This window comes from Bombus terrestris, chromosome 4 (genome assembly GCF_910591885.1).
Source record: "Bombus terrestris chromosome 4, iyBomTerr1.2, whole genome shotgun sequence".
NCBI classification, from domain to species: Eukaryota; Metazoa; Arthropoda; class Insecta; order Hymenoptera; family Apidae; genus Bombus; species Bombus terrestris.
Genome location: NC_063272.1, coordinates 11,159,871 through 11,180,670, shown reverse-complemented (window position 1 = coordinate 11,180,670; position 20,800 = coordinate 11,159,871). Strand labels below are relative to the sequence as shown.

General features: G+C 35.9%; 1 protein-coding gene across 1 annotated transcript; it reads left to right on the top strand.

Moving 5' to 3' along the window:
- The first annotated feature begins 5,614 nt into the window (after positions 1 to 5,614).
- On the top strand, positions 5,615 to 17,847 carry LOC105665703 (mitochondrial sodium/calcium exchanger protein). Its single transcript, XM_048405578.1, has 10 exons — positions 5,615 to 5,618; positions 5,754 to 5,869; positions 6,133 to 6,346; positions 10,775 to 11,128; positions 13,182 to 13,262; positions 14,665 to 14,784; positions 15,484 to 15,807; positions 16,417 to 16,535; positions 16,640 to 16,793; positions 17,492 to 17,847. Exons 1-10 carry the CDS (start codon positions 5,615 to 5,617, stop codon positions 17,845 to 17,847), a joined length of 1,842 nt encoding a protein of 613 aa, XP_048261535.1.
- Positions 17,848 to 20,800: the final 2,953 nt, after the last annotated feature.

The window sequence follows — 20,800 nt, the reverse complement described above, 5'->3', positions numbered from 1 at the left end:
TCAGCAAGGACATGAGAAATTATCTTCGATGTAAAAATCATTAATACACACGATGAACAAATGGGAGGCGTATGTTTAATACAAGTATTTCCTGCCCCTCGCATTACTAATATGTCAGTCATTCTTTTGCCAGAAATCTCGAGGCCACGGACTCTTTAATTAGTGAACGCTCGGCTCCCGAATCGGAGTAAAATGGAAACGACTCACCCAGATGACTTGATCTACCCGATGATGCTTCCAGTACGTAGAAGTCGACTCGCCACTCGTTATTGAAATTATGGTTTTCTTTCATAATCAGGTTGACAGTTGCGCCCCGTGCAGCGGGGTCGGAACGTGCGATTTTAAGGGTTAAAACGTGGTAGCGAAAACTTGTTAGGTTTCACACTCGATTTTGCACTAGCGACTGGGTTACTCGCGCACGATGGTCGTAAGTTCTAACACTGTTATAATCGGCACTGATCCCACTTCTGATGTCGGGTTGGCGTTACGATTAGAGTTAGGGTTAAGGGCGTAAACGAATTCCTATTGACACTAGACGTGATCACTATGCAATAGAGGAGATATTTACTAGTGCAAACATGACCATGTTGGAATTGGACAAGTAATCGCGATAAATTGATACTCGAGAAGCTAATGACAATGATCCTAGGCTCAATAACGAATCCACGGTCAACGGGATGACGAACTCTACGCTTCTTTAGCGTCTAAGTTGTACTCAATGTTAATGCGTGGGGCAATCACTACGTATCCGAGAGTTACTTGAATCGTCGTCGAGATCGTACCGGAGAGTGACTCTCCGTCTCGACGATGCCGTCGAGGAAAACTATAATGGGTGGGTCTAAGGACATGAGATCCTCGGATTCGTCAAAGAAAGCTTTCGTTCCAAAGGTGAGGGAAATTAGCGCTATTGCTAATTGGTCGATCTCCATATCGGCGTTTTGAAAGAGATGCTGGCCGCCCTTGAGGGGAGGTTGTTGACGGGGGGCAACGCTCGTGGAGGATAGGTTTCTCCTATCTTCCCGTAGTTGCAACAAAGTCTATTTGACGGACTTCGCTTGACTAAATCTTAAGATCTATAGCGGGTCCTCACGTTAGCTAAACATACGCCACAAAGGCATGCCGACACCCGGCGATCATCTTACTCGGAGGACGAAATCTGCGTGTGGCGGGCCGCGGGATAGAAACTATTGAAGTATTTACTGCCACGTGTCGCTACGACTATTTCTTTTAAGGAGAGGAATAGAGTTACTCTGTGCCTTTGTTAGATAAAACGTTCATCCCTTTGACCGCGGCTACGTTCGGCGACTGATTGTCGCCTCGAGCCCAAGCTCATGATCATAAATCTCGAACAATCGGAGCGGCATTTGTTTAATCTAAGTTACAGAGTTGCGGTGTTCCCGCGAATCCAAGGAGGAGCTCCGGCGTTCTTTCATCTCCGACATATATATATATCTTAGATTTAATTAAAACTAAAACACGCTCATCCCACGATATTCCTGCGATGCCCCACGACGGTAGGCGACGTCTCACAGCGTACGCTAATAATTCACTTAGGTACGTAGGATTATTAAGGTACCTTACTAAGGTATAAGACCTATATTATGATCAATTAAAGGTAAGACGTTGGTTATATCGGCTGAAAATTACGATTAATGGTTAAATCTAAAACTTAAAATTCAGCAAACATTACGCACCATCTATCTCGCATAGACTGATCACATGGATCTTTAAAATCTTGAAAGTAACAAAATATCACATAATATATATCTCTAACGTGACGATTACATGAATCAATAGAATCTTAAAAGTAAACATGCACCACATAAAATTCATTTTGTATAGAACGACTACACAAATCATTTCAAAAAATTATCGATGTCCCAGGATACCCCAGGATGTCCGATGATGTCCCAGGATGTACCACGATGTTCCACGAAGTCCCACGGTGTCCCACGGTGTCCAACTTTGCCCACGATGTCCAACGCCTTCCAACGTTGTCCAACGTCGTCCAAAGTCGTCCAACGGTGTCCCACGGTATCCCACGTTGCAGTCCAGCCTAGATCATCCAAAATTCTTTTCGCGGCATTTGGAGATACAAACCGGACTGCTGCGTAGTTCTTAGCTTGGCATCGCTTTCCAAAAATTAATCAGTTGATTAATCCTTGGAAAACGATGCCAATTACCAGGTCTCACCACGAGGAGGTGACTACGCAAGAGACCCGCCCATGGGTTATTTAACATTACACATCCATCTCGACGTTCAACCCATTGGCAGAATGTCGAGTTACGACTCTACTTGACCATGGGCCTGCGTAAAGAAATAGTTGTTTCGTAGCCTAACTGCGAAACACATATCTCCAACGCAGCACTTACATGAATCTTTACAAACGTAGAACAAAACATACATAACGCGACATCTATCTCCCACACAACGATTACATAGATCCGTACAAATATTGTACAATAATTGGCATCCCTATTGGCAGCATTCGGTATCAAAGACACATTTATCTAACTTGGAACGAATGAAGGAAAGTGAAACTAACGAACGAACTAACAAACTTACGCGACGTACCCCCGTGCACCGGATAACCCGAAGGATTAGCGGAAAGCCCAAGTATTGACCATAACTCGATTCCTGTTTCGCCGTTCGAAACTTATACGAGTCGCGGTCGATGGCGCCGACCGATGATGCCAGTGATCCGCTGGTGATCCATCCGTGGATCCAGCACATAGGCCGGCAACTTAACACACTCCAACTGAACATGTGGAACCCGGGGAGGGGCCGCTGAACAGGATTACGAAGGCATAGGCCTCAACTGAACAGTGGGGCCCACCCCCGCGGGCCCGATCAGGATTACGGAGGACGTTAAATTACAGGTCCCTGCCCGAGTACCGAAGTACCAATCGGACAGGAGTGCAGATCCACGACTGAATCCCCAACGGATTCGCAAGCATCAACGGCGCGACAACTCCCACGACCCGGTGCGAACGTCGAGCAGTCCTCGAACAGTCACCAAGACTGAGGTGTGCTTGGGCCGCCTTACGAATCCAAAGAGTTGTCCAGTGCACGTTGACCCGCACGTACCCGGAATACGCACGAGCGAGTACGTCACGCGACAGTTTGAAACAACCGAGCGATCGCGAACCGACAAATCGCGGGTATAATTTTTCGTTCCAAGATGGATAAGTATCGTTGTACAGAATGAGCTCACAATGCACTAAACATAGGTATCTATCTTAAGATTAATTAAGCCTAAAACGCACGCATTTCACGGTGTCCCACGGTGTCCCACGGTGTCCCACGGTGTCCCACGGTGTCCCACGGTGTCCCACGGTGTCCCACGGTGTCCCACGGTGTCCCACGGTGTCCCACGGTGTCCCACGGTGTCCCACGGTGTCCCACGGTGTCCCACGGTGTCCCACGGTGTCCCACGGTGTCCCACGGTGTCCCACGGTGTCCCACGGTGTCCCACGGTGTCCCACGGTGTCCCACGGTGTCCCACCGTGTCCCACGGTGTCCCACCGTGTCCCACGGTGTCCCACCGTGTCCCACCGTGTCCCACCGTGTCCCACCGTGTCCCACCGTGTCCCACCGTGTCCCACCGTGTCCCACCGTGTCCCACCGTGTCCCACCGGAGTGTCCCAGCACTCACCGGAGTCAGTTGTTTCTTATATACCCGGGGCTCGTATCACTAACAGCAATCCAGAAGGTCAACCGTTAACGATGCTTAGTGTTTGCCGATTATCACTTTTCCACCATGAGACAAACAAATTAATTAATTTTTTTATTTTTATTGTAAAGTGACGCGTTCAACAATTTGTTACAATACCGATTTTTATAACTTTTATATTGTTTACAAGTTAAAACTAAATTTACATTTTCGTAATCTTTACATTATCTTGTCTTAAAATTTTGTTATTTTATTGTATCAAAACAACTCCACCACAACTCCGCCATAACTCCACCTCCGGTACAACTCCGACACAACTCCGACACAAGTCCACCACAGCTCCGGTACAATTCCAACACAACTCCACAACTCGCAATGATCCCACAAATCACATTGTTTCCACAACTCATACTGATTATGATTCCACAACTCATGAGCAACGATTGACCCGCAACTACTCGCAGCTTACTTGTAACTGCAACTAGTCGCAACTCAGTTATGAGTCCAACTACTGATTATTCTTCCCACCAAGACACCCATTTTATACCTGTGTTTTCGGTACTCTTACAACGTACACTTGTTTTCACAGCTGTTAATAACCCAAGATGATCACGTACACCTTTTTCAATTTTTCAGATATATGGTCCTTCGGAATTTCCCATTCTTCACAGCCTGTGGCCAATGGATCTTCCACAATAGTACATTATTAATTCTCTTAACTCAATTCTAAGCATATTCTGTTCTTCAACAATTAATTTCATTGGTTTTGTTGTGTTACGTTCCGTGATCCCACCATGAATTATAATCCATTCCTCGATCAAAATGGCCATCAGCTATATGAACCTACTTATTCAGACCCGCAATAATTCTAAGGACTGTTATAAAATTTACCATCTTTTACGGTCAAGGCGCTTAATTACTATAAGCATATTTCAAGTCGAAACGTTTCTTCGGGTTATCGTTCATTCTGATAAATCATGGGTAAAGCGGGTTTTTTCCATGTACAATGTTGGACGGCCACTTGCACCCACGAGCGACCGTTGATGGGTGGCTGCCAGCACACATCACTATTTCCTTCTAAATCTAGGGCCACTGTCACAGAAGACATTTCACTTGCTATTAACCCGTTGCTGAAAACACTTCTACACGCACCACTCGCATTCTTCAAAGTTGTTGGAAATAATGTGTATAATTAAACTGCTAACTCAGTGTTTCAATCATTCAACCACCCCCATTATCTTAACCAAAGTAGGGGATCGGCTGATTCGTGACGTCGATTATCGTATCAAAACGAGAAATTACGCCTCTCGTTGACGCGCTATACTGTGAACGCGTTTCCCTGCGAAACTGTCGAACACGTTGAATTATTAATTTAATTGCTTGTGTTATTTAATTTAATGACGTCTGTAATTTATATTAAAAGTACGGTACAATTTCCTTTACTCGAATCTGTTCTTACTATTTCTCCTTCATATAATAGATATCACGATCAGATAAATCAATTCAATTATGTTTATTTAATCGGGGATTAACGAAACTTCTGTTCGAATGAGCGGAGCACCTTCAAATTTATGATTCAAACGAATTTATAATTACAATCGTCGCAACGACGCGACGTTCTAAATTGTACACAACGTGAAAAGCACTATGATTTTTTCGAGATCGTTATTTGAGAACATTAGACACAGAACCCTATTTAAATGTCACATGGTGCCATCCGTGTCAGTAATTTGAGTCAAATATTTCTTGTCGAAAAATTCAATAAAATATCACTTCCAATAAACAGTTGAAATCTTACTCAATTGTATCTCAATTCAATATTGTCACAATACTGACAGTATCTATCATTTCAATTTCATAAAAAATAAGTTGAAAGTTATATTAATATTAAAGAAAATATAAGTGGAAACTCCAGATGAATTCGAACGCTTTTTTGAGACATGGGTACTTACCGATACGTAAGGTACAATGACATTTACATAATACATATTTTCCATTTTGTTCTCCAAATTAGCATTGAAAGGGTACCATTTAATGTATCACTGTCATATGACGTTTTTGCACTGTAAAATATTTTAGTTTCTGAGTATCATTTGGTTTGTCCACGATACGTAGAATTGAATTTAAACAACCGTTACATTACTCATAAAACATTCTCTCATTATCGGATGATGAATTTTTGTACATTTAAATATGTAAGTACATATGCAAAAATGCACAGAATATAGATATGTACATGTACAAAATATTCAAATTAAAGTATTCATCATAATATTTAAAGACCGAAACAAATCTCGGTTTTCGTTAACTATGATCATAAATGTATAAATTTGCATAAGTATTCATAATCTTCCAACTGGCATATTTTATTATATCGAACTCATAGTTTGCCAGTTCTATTCTATGCTTCTAATTTATATTCTATTTTATAGTTCTAATCTAACTTTCTCATTTATAGGACGATTGTTCATACGTTTGGAACATTCCCACTGAAGATCGTTGTAGATGGGTGAAAGAAACCAAAGATTGTTTCACGGATTCCGTAATTCAATATACGGAAATCCTTTTTTGTTCCTTTGGTTCGGAGAACACGTTTTTATTCGCTATAGGACTGGTGATAATGGTCATATGGCTTTTATATCTGTTTTTAATTTTAGGAACTACTGCGGACAATTTGTGAGTAGCTATTTCTAAGATTAAAGACTTTATATCTTTCTGGCTAATGATTAAAATACTTTATATTTAACCTTGCGTGGGCAACTGGATATCCGAATAGCCATTTATAAATTCTTTAATAATCTTTTAAAAAGATTCCGTCCTTTCTTACACGAAAAATAGGTATCTTTATATAATTTTATCTTCTATAATATTATATAAGTCCCCCTATTCAAACCGTTTAAAATGATATATTTAATAGGTTACAAGAAATAGTTAGAATATTCGGGAATGTATGAAAGTAATATTATCGCTACGTATCTTATCTATAGGAGTAGGATGCGTGATAACGATTTTGATTGTCTATACAAGAGTTGAAAATTTGTTTCTTAAAATTTCATTCATCTCAATTCTTTTATCGAAATTAAGGAGAATCGCCTTTGCTAAATATTTCCAAATGTTTGTAGTACCTTAAACATTTTGTTTCTCGTATAAAGAACAGAAAAGTACTAGTTTTATAAAGTTACGATATTAGATTATTATTCACTGCTCTGTTTACGATTTTTCATTCTTTGTATTATCTCATTTTATTCATAAGATGAAACAAAGAGACTAGGAATAATTTATGATGATATTCATAATTGTTTCTGAAATTAAATTGGACAAAGAATATGGTATCTTTATATTGAATTTCATAACGACATCTTTTAATTTTGATTTGGTCTGATTCGAGATTTCGAATTATTCTTCATCTGCGTTATGAATTCTTAGCTAATTAAGTAAAACTAATTTAATTATTTAAGTATTAATGTAACACAATCGTAGATATGCACTTCAATTAATTATTCAATTATCATCCTCAATATAAATTATTTTGTAGAATCCGATTAAGATTTACAAAATAGATTTCATTTTGCAGATATTTTGTTTCATTTATTATAATCTCATATATTATAATCTCAGAGACATATATCTTATTTTGCTAATTATTATTTTTCTCATATATATGTGTTTCTCCTCTTTAACGAAATGCAAATATACATTCACATCTCCATTTTCAAAATTCACTTTTCTTTTTCTTTAGTTTTTAAATTCTCGTCGTAGGAAGCGTAATTACTTTTTTTTTTGTCAAGGTACTAAGGCATCTAGCAACGTTGCTTATTTCGATATTTTATACGTCATAGACGTTGTACGTAAGTTTGATCAAAAGCGAGGAAAATCGCAGAATGATAGTTAATAAAATAGTTATGAGGGAAATAAAATTTCTATGATTTTCCATAAAAGTGCCGATATCGATGGTTAGGTGACGCATAAAGTCTTTCACGGCACATTGTGTTCAGTAAAGGGTGAATTATAGCTCATCGTGTGCGTGCGAATCGACATATTCTCATGCGGAAAGCGATTCAATTTTAATCCAAATGGTCGGCGAAAGCTTTATGCTCCGTCATTAAAAAGAAACCATCTGCTCCTGCAACACGGTTGCCGGCCTCTTTCATCCCTAATAAAATTCTAACACGTATGTATCACGTACATAACTTAAATGCGACTTAAGCAGTTACAATCTATTGCCTATTGTGACTGCTCTCAATAGATATAGCTATGATCATCCAGAACATTCGATGCAATGGGTCAAAAGCAATAGTCCGTCCCACATGGAAAGGATCAAATAGTCGAGTGATATGATTTCACAATAGGATTCAACAGAAGTATACTCTGTTACTAATATACATATACAGTGGTTCATGAAAATATTCGTACACTTGCTACATTACATGAATACATTATGTGCATTGTACGACTTTGTTTGAAATACTGTTAGCATCGTAATGACTTACGACTATCGTGATTATAATAGTAAAATTTGAAATCAATTCGAAATACAATATGATACAATAATTAGTGCTAAAGATTGTCTCACTAGATAGGTATTCTAACTTATTAATACAGCGAATTGTTTACTGTTCAAATATTCTTGTGATCTTTGCGAAAAGTATACTTCCAATTAACATCTTGTATCTTATACTATTTCAGATCCGATTCAAATTTTACCAACATAATCACGATAGTCGTGTCTCAATGCTAACGAGATTTCAAAAATGTTTTAACTAAGCATATAAAAAGTATCTAAGGGTATTCGAGTACTTTCCATTTATCTTTTATTACTTTCGACTATTCTACATAGAAAATAGCAATTTTTTAGTAAATTTTCGAAAGTTAGATGCTCCACGTTTATTGTTACATCCCAAGACTCTACCATATACTATAATCCATTCCTCGATCAAGATGGCCATCAACTATATAAACCTACTTATTCAGACCCACAATAATCCTAAGGACTGTTATAAAATTTACCATCTTTTACGGTCAAGGCGCTTAATTACTACAAGCATATTTCAAGTCGAAACGTTTCTTCGGGTTATCGTTCATTCTGATAAATAATGGGAAAAGTGGGTTTTTTCCATGTACAATGTTGGACGGCCACTTGCACCCACGAGCGACCGTTGGTGGGTGGCTGCCAGCACACATCACTAGTTCCTTCTAAATCTAGGGCCACTGTCACAGAAGACAATTCACTTGCTATTAACTCTTTGCTGAAAACACTTTTACACGTATCACTCGCATTCTTCCAAAGTTGTTGGAAATAAAGTGTATATTTAAACTGTTAACTCAATGTTATGATCATTCGAGCAATTCTGTTTTGTCTTTTATTTCTATTATCTTAAACAAAATAGGGGATCGGTTGATTCGTAGTGTCGATTATTATATCGTAACGAGAATTTATGATCCTCGTTGACGCGTTATACTATAAACACGTCTCCCTGCGAAACGGTCCAACATTTATTTCAACGTAAAAATATCAATACTGATTTGTGTCAAAAATCTAAGATTCGAGGCTTAACTATTTACTTTATTTGATTATATTGTATTAACACGTATGGAAGACAGATGATACATAAGTAAAGCTGAAGAATATGACTCAATATAGATACTTTTGACATAAAATACGTTTGCGTGTCGTATTGGTATTAAATGGCTAGAGTTTGTCCTTTTATCTTTGAAAAACATTTAATAGAATTAATTTTTAATTATGATAAAATGACATGACAAGATCGTTATTGAAGGATAATCTTTCCTGTGAAATTTATTAAAACAATTAAATCCAATATCTCTTTCTACGTGAAGGACCTTTCTGCCGGACGTGACAAAGGAAAGGAATTAATTACGAATTTGCTCGCCAACTTTTTTGTCGTATAACACGTCCTCCATTGCTTTCTTCTCTTCTTTGCTCCTCCTTCAACGCTTACAGCTAAACGCGTATCGGATGAAACCTAATTCATTTAACGTGCCGTACGGAGTGTACTTAGAAATGCGGTTATATCGAAATTCGATTCACGATAAAGAAAAACGCACATATCTATGTACATGGGAATAAAATAGGCAGAAATGAGATAACGTGAGTAATTTGTTGCTCCACGTTCCCAAATTAAATATCGAACCAAAGCAATTGCGATCGTCGTAAATTAATCATTACCGTTCTTCTTCTCTAGTTCTTGTCACGTTTCACCTTTTAATACGATCACTGTGTATATTTCGACACACGCTTTTACGATATGTACATGATATCGATTTGGCCGCGGGAGGCAAATTAAAAGTTAGGAAATATTGGGAGAAACTTTCATAGGTATTGGGAATTTTTTGGAAGAAAAGCACAGAAAATGATGGTTAATTGAATAAACTGCACTGACAGTTTTAATTAGGTTTTCCTTCTTGGAATGAAAATTGTAAGGGAATTTGTAATTAAATAGCTTCTAAAAGGTTTGTTACTTTCATAAAAATAACAATAGACCAATCTTATATTCGGTGAAACGAAATGAATGGAAACAAATTACCGATATTTATATTAATTCCGCTTCGAAGCGTAATTTATTCTTACAGTTATTCTTATAGTTACAGAGCTGATATTTATGAAAAATCGAACTTATTACATTATAAATTTTCTATCGATGTTTCCTCATTTTTAAATAAGTATTACGAATTTTTTATATTAATTTCCGATGTCTATTAATTTTTGGTAAAATCTTTCTCTTTGAAAGTTTCTCGCAAGAGGAAGTTTAGTGCCGTGGTATTTAACGATCTTGAGGATCAAAGAGTCAATTTTATTTGAACTGTTCGTCATTAAAGTTAATGCTCGTTTAATCGTTATATCGACCGAAAGACCACACGATCCTGTGTTGCACGCTTTTTCTTACTTTTACTTGTAGAGTATAACCCAATTTTGCATAAAAGATCTGGGACATCCTACAGAGATAGATTTCATCTAAACTGATTTGTTACCATACCATATTGGATGTAACACCTATAATGTAAATCCGATTAACAGGAGACGATGTTTGTCCGAACCATGTTGCCCATTCTCAACACCAAACATCCTACGATTGTCCCACCATTTTTTCATTTCCTCTGTCTGTGTAGCTTCTGCCCGTCACTGGCGGTGATAGCCAGTGTTTTGCAGCTGTCGGACAATATAGCCGGGGTGACGATATTGGCATTCGGAAACGGTGCTCCTGACATCTTCACGTCCCTCGTATCGGGTACCGACGAAGGGATAATAATGTTCACGGAATTAATCGGCGCCGGTGTCTTCGTGACGGCGATTATCGCCGGCTCTGTTGCGGTAGTCAAGCCCTTTCGAGTCCTGTTGAAACCCTTGATGAGAGACGCATGCTTTTACATCGTTACGGTATGCTGGATCAGCTACGTCATAAAAGATGGCACGGTTCACCTTTGGGAAGCTATCAGTACGTACACCTCTCTCAATATCGAACCTTTACGAGAATCAAATCGCGCCTTTTATTCCGTTATCTTTGTTACCCGACTCGAACGCTGGATTCGCAATCCCCTCAACTTTCACATGGAGGAACCTCTCGAGTCGAATGTTCCGAGAAAGCGTGGAACTTTGAGGAAACTCTAGAGAGTTCTTTGGAACGTTGCATGTTACGTTACGAAGCCTGTTTTAGAAGGGGCTTTGGTAACTGAGTTAAAATCAATGCGTTTGGTCGCTCCTGTAATTTTCGATCTTTTCTGGAAATTTAGTTTCATAAAATTTAATCGAAATAAATCGTTACATTTTAATTGCAGACCAGAAAAACACGATATGTTACATTTTTCGCCTTTTTTAGTGGAACATTTTTGAAATTCAACAAAGGGTTCACGGAATTGAAAATAAAAAATCGGGAAGGATTTCAAACGGAACGATATTTCTATTGTCTATAACATCGAAAACATTTTCTTCTTTTTTGATCCATGTTTACTGTGATCTTTTTCCTCTATATGACGATTTCCTTTAATTTTTCCCAATGCTTTTAAGCTCTTTTCTTTGACATCCCGTATTTAACAAGTAAAATATTCGTTCAACTATTCAGAAGAAATATTGTTCTTTTTATTTAGTTTTATTTTAGTTTTTCTAAATTACTTTAAAAATAAAAGTTTTCATCATTCGTTATCATTATTTTATAAGACTTGGAATTATAATAATAGAATTATTTGGAGATTACTGAGTATCTTATGTGCATGAATTTCATATATCTCCGTTTATTTATTCGTTTTTCGCTATTCCTTGAAAAAGGATTGAGGAGCAAAAAATAATAGTACGCCCTCTAGATCTGCATGAAATTATCTGGACGAAGTGTAAAAGAGATATAAAGGGGGTAAAAACGGGGTGGCGATCAAATATGCCATGCTTCATGCTCATGCTCAGAAACGGAAAAATTTATCTGTGGGTGAGCCATACGTATGCAGTTTAATTTGGCAATAACGATAACTCTGGAATGAATTTAATTAAGCAAAGCCACGATCCTTCTGCCATCGTCCCGGCTTCCTCACAATTTAACCCCCGCGAATTTCTGCTGCGATTCGTAAGCCTCTCAAACTTTAAAAGACTAAAAAAGTTGATAAAAAATTTACAAATATTTCGTCAAAATTTCATTTCAATGATCCAACAATTGAAGTCGGTACTTATTCTCGATTCGTATCTAGTTAATATATTGAAGTACTTAATGCTGAAATGATCAGTATTGCAGTAGATTGAGGAATATGCATGCCAGTATTGTAATATTTACTAATTATTAGAAATTATTAATAAAGAATGATACTTATTATATTTCCCATAGAAGCACAACTCACTCGAAAATTTATATTATTTTTATTTATTTCGTACATATATGTATGTACATTTCATTACTGCGTTAGTTGTTATTGAAAATATTCAATATTTCTTTTAATTTATGGAAAAAATACATACGTCTGTTACAAAAAACGGCAGAGCGGTTGTAAAATATTAGTTCATTTTCTAGATAACAGGCAAGAAATTAAATTTTCCTTTTCGTACGAACAACAGACTTTTTTAAAAAATTACTTATTTATTTGAAATTTAGCTTTGAATGAAAAAGAAAGAAAATAAAATTTCCAATGAGATTAATTCAATTCATCATCTTAACACATAATCTCCAGAAAGCTCCACGATTGTTAATTTCAATCGATAAATTTATTAATATTGATCATTAGAACAACGCTACTAATTATTAGCCCAACTGTTCCATTGTTGTGAGTTTCTCAGAATAATTTCACGCATAATGGGCTCGAATAAAACATCCGGCTCTCTGCGATGCAAAAACAAGCAAAACTAATAAGTCCTTTTTACCATTCCCTAATTTAAGGAGAGATTTACAATGCGCCGCAAGTTTTTCCGTGTCACATTGCGCTTTTGTGGCAATTAATTACTCTGACTTTTGTGCGCACCTGCATGACCAAACGACGGTAATGCTTTTTAATGCTGATACATTTTAATTGCAGGCTTTGTTCTTTGCTACCTATTGTTCATCAGCCTGGTGGTGATAATGCAGATATACGAGAACCGGGAGGAGAGGCTAAAAAGTGCGTTTAATGCTGCATAACTTTCCGAAACGCTTGATAAAGCATCATTCAGTGGTGTGACCAAATCCGGGCCGGAAGAAAGGGGTTTCCCAGAATTTCCATGGGAAACAAAGGGTTTCATATTGAATCCTTGACAAGCCCTATTCAAACGAATAACTTTCCCTAGATATAAACGTAATTCAGACGTGTAACGTTATTCTCGAAAATGAGAATATGAAAGGAAACATAAACTGGAAACAACAAAAGCAGCTTGAAAACCCGACTTAATTAAGAAAACGATATTGTTCGATTACAATTACGCGTTGTAACGAGTGGAGGAGAAACTCCTCGATAAAGTTTCAGTCGACTATATCGACGTTGCACAGTAACGAATGTGGCTGACGATAGATTTTTCCGATAAAAAATAATGAAACAAATATTTACTCGATTTCACAGCCATCTGTATTTTCCTTGTTAATACACATCTTGTTTTCCGTCTCAAACAATATAAATCTTCTTTACATACTAGCTATACAGGTTGTTCACGTCATTAATTCTCGACATATTTTTTTTAGAAATAGCATAGATTCGTGAGAGAAGCAAACAAGGAAACAAAGTTTTAATATTTTCTATAGCTAATGCGATGTCTGAATACATTTCATAAATCCGTTGCCTATAGTTCTCGGATAATGACGAGAACGTGAATATTTTTACATTTATAGCTATAATTTTGTTTACATTATATGCAAATGAGAAAATTGTTTCGAGAGAAGTTTAATAACATACGACGAGAACAGTATTCAAAATACGAGTGGAAAGATATTCCGCGAGTTTTAATAGATTTTAATAGACCTAACCCAAAGCACTAGAATTTCATATTCGTACCTAGTAAATATAATGTTATAAAATGTACAAAATATTTGCATAACTTTTACTGTTGTTTCATAATAAAATAAAATATAACTTTAATATCAGCCACGATAGATTGCCAATGGCTTAAAAAATATAATGAATATGAAATGAATTTTACAAAAATAATAGTTTTATGAGAACACTCAATCGACTGATTTACATCACTCTATAATTCTCAACTCATTAAATACAAACACGAGGAAAATAAGTACTTTTGTTTTCTCAAACAATACCTACGATTTAAGAAAAAGAATAATTTCCACCGACCAGAGAAACAAAACACGAAGGAATCGTGTTTGAATGCTGTTTAACATGTACGATATGTACTGTTTGTTACGTTCTTTGCTCGGTTTGCAACCGAAGTAAAACATTACGCGGACTAATGTCAGCCTATGCAAAGGCTGAAAGCATTTCGAAATGAATACTTCTACTTGCGAAGACAAAAAAGGATGTCGACGCAAGTGTAGTTATCGATCCTTTCCCTGCAAGGTTCCCTTATGTACTTTCGCAGGCAGGATCCCAAGTGTACCCGATCCAGATATCCTGCGCACTTACTTGGCGAACAAGGACAAAGACATCATTCCCAGGATTCCCGTAAAGGGTCGTGCCGTTAGCTTGCGAACTAAGATGGGTATGCATGTTGTTTCCCCAATTGATCATACACTTTTCTCACTTTCATTAAATCAAAATCGTACAGTACGCTTTCATGAATTTTGAAATAGACCTTTCACAAATGTTTAACAATCAAGTTAGAGTATAGTATAGTATAGTATTCGTCTAGAATCGCATTCTAATTCGTCAACTTTTCTTTCTTACGCTGTTTTGGTATACGTATATCTATACTATACCTCAAATTTATCCGATATCACGTAGGTAATCTTTTTTTTTTTGATCGTTTATTTAATACACTGTATACTATATATATGTTATACAAATAATTTCTATGGAAATATTAATTTCCGTTAAGGGATTATTAAAGAATGTAGAAACTTACGTGTCAAGCCAAATAAATTAAGGAAGGTAGGTTCAATTTCTGGACTTTCACTCCTTGGAGAATAGACACCAATATACCATTTCTCACGGAAAACGTCCCAATGGATTATAAAATATCATAGAAAGATTTTCTTATCTTTAGTACGATAGTTCCTACAGAAACAAGTTCTTATAGCTATATTTTACGCAAACCAAGTCGCACATTAAAAAATTACATTTTATTAGAGAGATGTTGTTTAATATAACTAATATTATATTATAGAGATGTTATTTATTAGTAAGACATTTATTCCTTTCTGCAGATCTTTCGTACAATAATAAATCTTCCACGTATCAGATATTGCAATTGCGGTCGAGCTGGGAAAAGAACAAAGGCAAAACAGAACAACACTGCCAGAAGAGATCGTGGCAGAAGACGTTGACAGGCCAAAGGGACTTTTTAAGGAATTTCTCTATGACATTAATCCGATAGGAGAAGAAGATTGGACAAGTGCAAATCGACTCGTTAAATTTATTTTAATCATACGTTCGCCTGTCATGCTTCTTCTTCAATTATTTATTCCGCTTGTGAACATGACTACGGTAAAGAGAGGTTGGACCAAGTTGCTAAATTGCTTCCAGCTGTGTGTGACACCGACGTTGTCGTTGTTTCTATTAAACGGTTAGTTGTATTAATTGTCGCGCCTTTTACGGCCGCCGTTATAAATTGCCAGCACTAATAAAAGCTGGAGATTTCGCGGAAAAATTTTCACGTGGTGAAATATAGGTAAGCATGCCCTTTTTTGTAACATACAAATTGCCAGAGTTTAGTCGAAATTAAAACAAACTGTCACAGATGTTTATACACCGATTCCACTTCTTTCCACCACTTTTTTAATATTAATATATTACGTAATATAAACGTACCCATTCCAACTGATCTTTTGTTCTTTTTTTTCTATATGACTATCCAGGAAGATAAATTATTATTAAAAATTACATAGTCGTGTAACAATCATACAGCGTGTGTGATGTATACTATCAACCAAATAAACACTTATTTTAATGAACTCTAGATCCAGAAAAGAAGTCTCTTATATAAAAGATCCTTTACGTTTTATACATACTTGAGTTTTGATCTTAAGATTAATTTAATCGAGAATTTCTCACATGCGTTGTTGAAAACGATAATTACCGAAGTAATAAGAAGTTTTCTAGCTTTCATTAGTAGTTAAAAATATCTTCGGTCAGCTATCACAACTGCCATCTCATTTTCACCCTCGTTCCGTAGTTTGGAAAACACATTTTGGCCCGGTTTCAGTGGTGCCAATATTCCTGGTGGTCGGTACCGTAATTGGTGTAATTGTATTTCTAATGACCCACGTGGATCGCGTACCAAAGTTTCATAACGTGAGTACTTTTTCTACCTTTTCGCCATTCGCGCCAAGCTTTCGTATTCGCTGCGCTCTCGTACAACTGCTTGCTCATAACGGCCGGCGACAAATTAATTGCAGGCTTTTGCATTTTTCGGATTCTTGGCTGCTATGCTGACTGTCTATTTGGTAGCCGGGGAGGTGATGGCAGTCCTCCAATGTGTAGGATACGCTTTCAGTATATCGGACGCCATGCTCGGTATTACGTTGCTCGCGTGGGGAAACAGCGTAGGTGGTGAGTGGAACAATATTATTGTAAAATAATTCGTGCGTTGAATTGCCTCTAGCTTTCCTGTTGTTTGACATGGTCGACTGAAACCACGTAATTACATTATACGTTAACCCTTGAGGTTATTTGAAACTTAATATAAGTAAATCATGTATAATTACACACTTCACAAAGTTACACTTACAAATTATTGGAACTTATGCTTGAATTTAAAATTAAGATGTCAAGCGTCATAGACTTTTGTGCTTACTGTCTACATACTTTTTAATATTGACACGTCTCATGCGACGAAAAACTGTGTATTTTCTTTCTATCATTTTACATTTCAAATTTTTCTAGTCATATGAAGGTACTGCTAAATGATGTGAAATTTAATATACCTGAACCTAATTAATTATTAGTATGTAAATGCTATAATAAATACAATAGTGTGCAAATTACTTTTTGTAGCCAGTGTAAATATTATCCTCATGACGCTTAAACTACATTCCACCATCGCATGTTTTTATCGTCTTTACTTTCCATTAAAAACCGTTCAATAAAGTATAAATAAAAGAAGCAAACTCCATAACGCACCCCACTAGCTGTTGGATATTTAAAAAGTAGTTACACGAACTGTGTAGCTCTTGGTTGTGGATCCAATCATCTAATATTTCACTTGAACGTTAACTATTGACCAGATATTAACTGAAATCTGTTTATAGATCTCATATCGAACGTTGCCATAGCTAGACAAGGATTTCCACGAATGGGATATGCAGCTTGCTTTGGCGGACCGATGTTCAATACACTCTTGGGATTGGGACTAACTTACGGAATGGCAGCCAGCAAACAACCAGATCATCGTACAAACATGAGAATGAGCGATATGGCACCTGGTTGTTTAGCTTTCCTTCTGTGCTCGTTAATAACGTCTATTATTTACTTAAACATTACCGGGTCTATAGCACGAAGATCATACGGCTACCTCTTATATACTATATATTTTACGTTTATCCTCATTCAGTTCCTCAGCGAATTTAAAGCGATTCATCCACTCGGTACCGATCATCGACCGTAACTAGAATCGGATAAAATTCTTAATAAACAGCTTGAATCGCATTTGCTCGGTAATACTGAGACAAATACGTGAAAGCTAAATAATACGTACATATAATATTGACTATCTTTATAAACGAGAAGATTGCAGGAAAAGAACCCGAATATTTTTTACGAGAGTGTAGTTTCAAAATTTAAATACGTTGTCTCAGTCAATCCTATATTACCGAAATTGTTTTTGTATTTAATTTTGGAACTAAACGTGTATTGTTTCACCTACTTCATAATTTTACAGATATCGCTTGTCAAAATATTAAAATATGGAAGATATTCAAATATGTTTATCTCAATAGTCGTACATTTTTTTCAAAACTTTGTTATAAACTAAAAATTACATTTAAAAAGCTTATATGCATGTAATAGGTTGTTTTTGTCTTCAACTATATCATATCAGAATATTATTTTTTAATCACAAAATAACAAAATCAGAAAGTCAACAAAAATGTTCTGGTTTCTTTCTCCTCACGTTTCTTTTTTCTGTAGTCTTCAAGTAGAAAGTATGTTGATTTGAATTAAACCATATATTTATTATATTTTACAGTGTAAATGTTAATACTTTTATACTGTAGGCTGTATTTATGATAATATTATGAGAACTAAATATTTTATTCTAAACTGAAGTATGTTTATAGTTAAATTCGCTAAAAATTTATGTAAATCGTCATGACTTTCATTTGTTATTCGGAACTGAAAATTAAATTTCAATTAACCAAATTTTAACTCAATTTACTAGTAACGACAAGAATATATCTTTGTATTCGTAGATATTTTTGATACACGATTGTTAAATCTAACGTTTTGATTATGTTATTATATGGAAATGATAGAATGCCCATAAAACATTATAAAGTTATGGATCGCCCGCCCGTTTAGCTTTGCTTTTAAGCAATAAATATAAAATTAATAATAAACAATATTATAAGCATCAAATTAATTGAATTGATATTAATAACTCTTATGGTGTGCTGAAGTCATTTACCTTCAGTACTTTAATTAATAATACTATCCATTATATCGTATATAGAAGAAATGGTTGATAAAACAAAATTTGCGGTGTAAATTTTCTTTTTATTTATTACCTGCTTTTCGCAAAATGGGCTCCATATTATTTAATAGCAGCAAAATGGTTATATCCGCTTAGGTTTTAACACTAACTTTGTCAGTATTCTGTGAGTATAATCGAGCAAAAAATATTATACAAATATGAGACATTTAAAGCTTTATTAAAAACTTATAATAAAAATACGAAATTCGAAAAGAACAGTAGGACTCTAATATCGTCTTCAATTTTATCGTCTCCTATTGGACTTTTATGCGAGGATAGCTTAAAAAATGAAAGATATATGAAACATGTATCAATACATATGGTGAATTGATGGAGAGAGTTTATTGGTTCATTGCGATGAAATAAAATCAAAATATGATTTGTACTGATAGATATTTTGTAGTAATAAGTTCGATTTTTAGAATAAGTTTGTAGGATATTTTGACAATTTTTATCAAAATAATATTATAAAAAGTATTCATACAATGAACGTTCAAACAAATTTACATTTTTAAATAACGGAATGGACATTCAACCAGAGTAAGAAGCTGATATAATGAAAACTACATGAAAACTTCGACTCCTTTTACGCAAGAAGTAATAAAAAGGTCTTATTTATAGTCCGGAAAAGGCTAAGCATGGCTTTGAAGAGGGATATTCACTTAAGGGAGGGTCGAAATAATAACGAATGAAGAACATTTTGAGCTACGACGTGATATACATTTTTTACGTATAGCAGAACCCCTAATAAGTGATATCACCACCGAATCCACCCCATAAATTATTTAAGGAAGGACAGGCTCGAGGAAAGAAAGAATGCGGATTACATGGAAACGGCAACGGTGCAAAAGGTTTTCTTGTAAACGATGTCTGCAAATGAGTCAACATCGTAACTATGTGGACAGGGATACATTTTTAATGGGCCAAGGGGCTGCTACATAAGCATTCGAGAAGGATATACATTATTCGAACGTGTGAAAGCAACAGTCGAGCAATGTTGGGTCCTTTTTCCGACATTTCCCTTGAGGCCAGCCGAGGTGTTGCGTTTTCCAACTGAACTAACATTATGGCAACTATGTATACTGTCAGACAAGAAAACTACGACTGTGTTGGTATAATTTCGCTGTGTACACAACTACTTTTGCATTTTCTATGCTATCATATAATTTAGGGCGATCCAACAACGATGCAAACATTTAATCGAATATGTAATCAGGCGTGGGATGTGCCTCGCGTCTATCGGTGCAAGATAAATAAGAAACTGATACTTTCAATATAATAGATGTTAATCTCATGGGCGAATTTTCCATTACGCCATTTACGATAAATAATTTTCAATTTTCACACAACGTTGTATTAACAACGTTAATTAATCAATAATATTCCTCAATATACAATGAAGTTAATTTTGAAATTTCTTGTTATTAATTATCAAAATAAAACGTTTATTAATTTTCTTACACAGCTAGAAAGCTTCGTATAATTAGAAGTTCAATCGAGTATCACTATAAACAGTGATTAAAAGATATGCAAGAGTATCGTTTAATTCGATGCTTGACACGACAAAGCATCAAATTACTCGATGACTCTGGTCAATACTGTCAAATTTAATCGAAAGCAGTATCAACTTTGTCGCTAATGATCGAGAAGTGTATGCGGTTGGAAGGAATGGAGAAAAGTATCTAATGTATTATAAGACGATAATGTATTATAATTTATACTATAAAATACGTGTAACTTCAAGTTCATAATCTACATTAAAGATCCAAACTTTATTAAAAATAAAGAATGTCCCAGGATTTTTGAGCGGAAGCGTATGTGAAGTTGTCAATAATGATTACTAAAGACACCAAGTATTATAGATTTATTT

Excerpts from the sequence above, each read along its gene's own strand:
- LOC105665703 (XM_048405578.1), top strand. Across the intron at positions 5,870-6,132 it reads ATTTTTGTACATTTAAATAT|GACGATTGTTCATACGTTTG; the intron begins GTAAGTACATAT and ends TCTCATTTATAG. Across the intron at positions 15,808-16,416 it reads GTCGTTGTTTCTATTAAACG|TTTGGAAAACACATTTTGGC; the intron begins GTTAGTTGTATT and ends CTCGTTCCGTAG.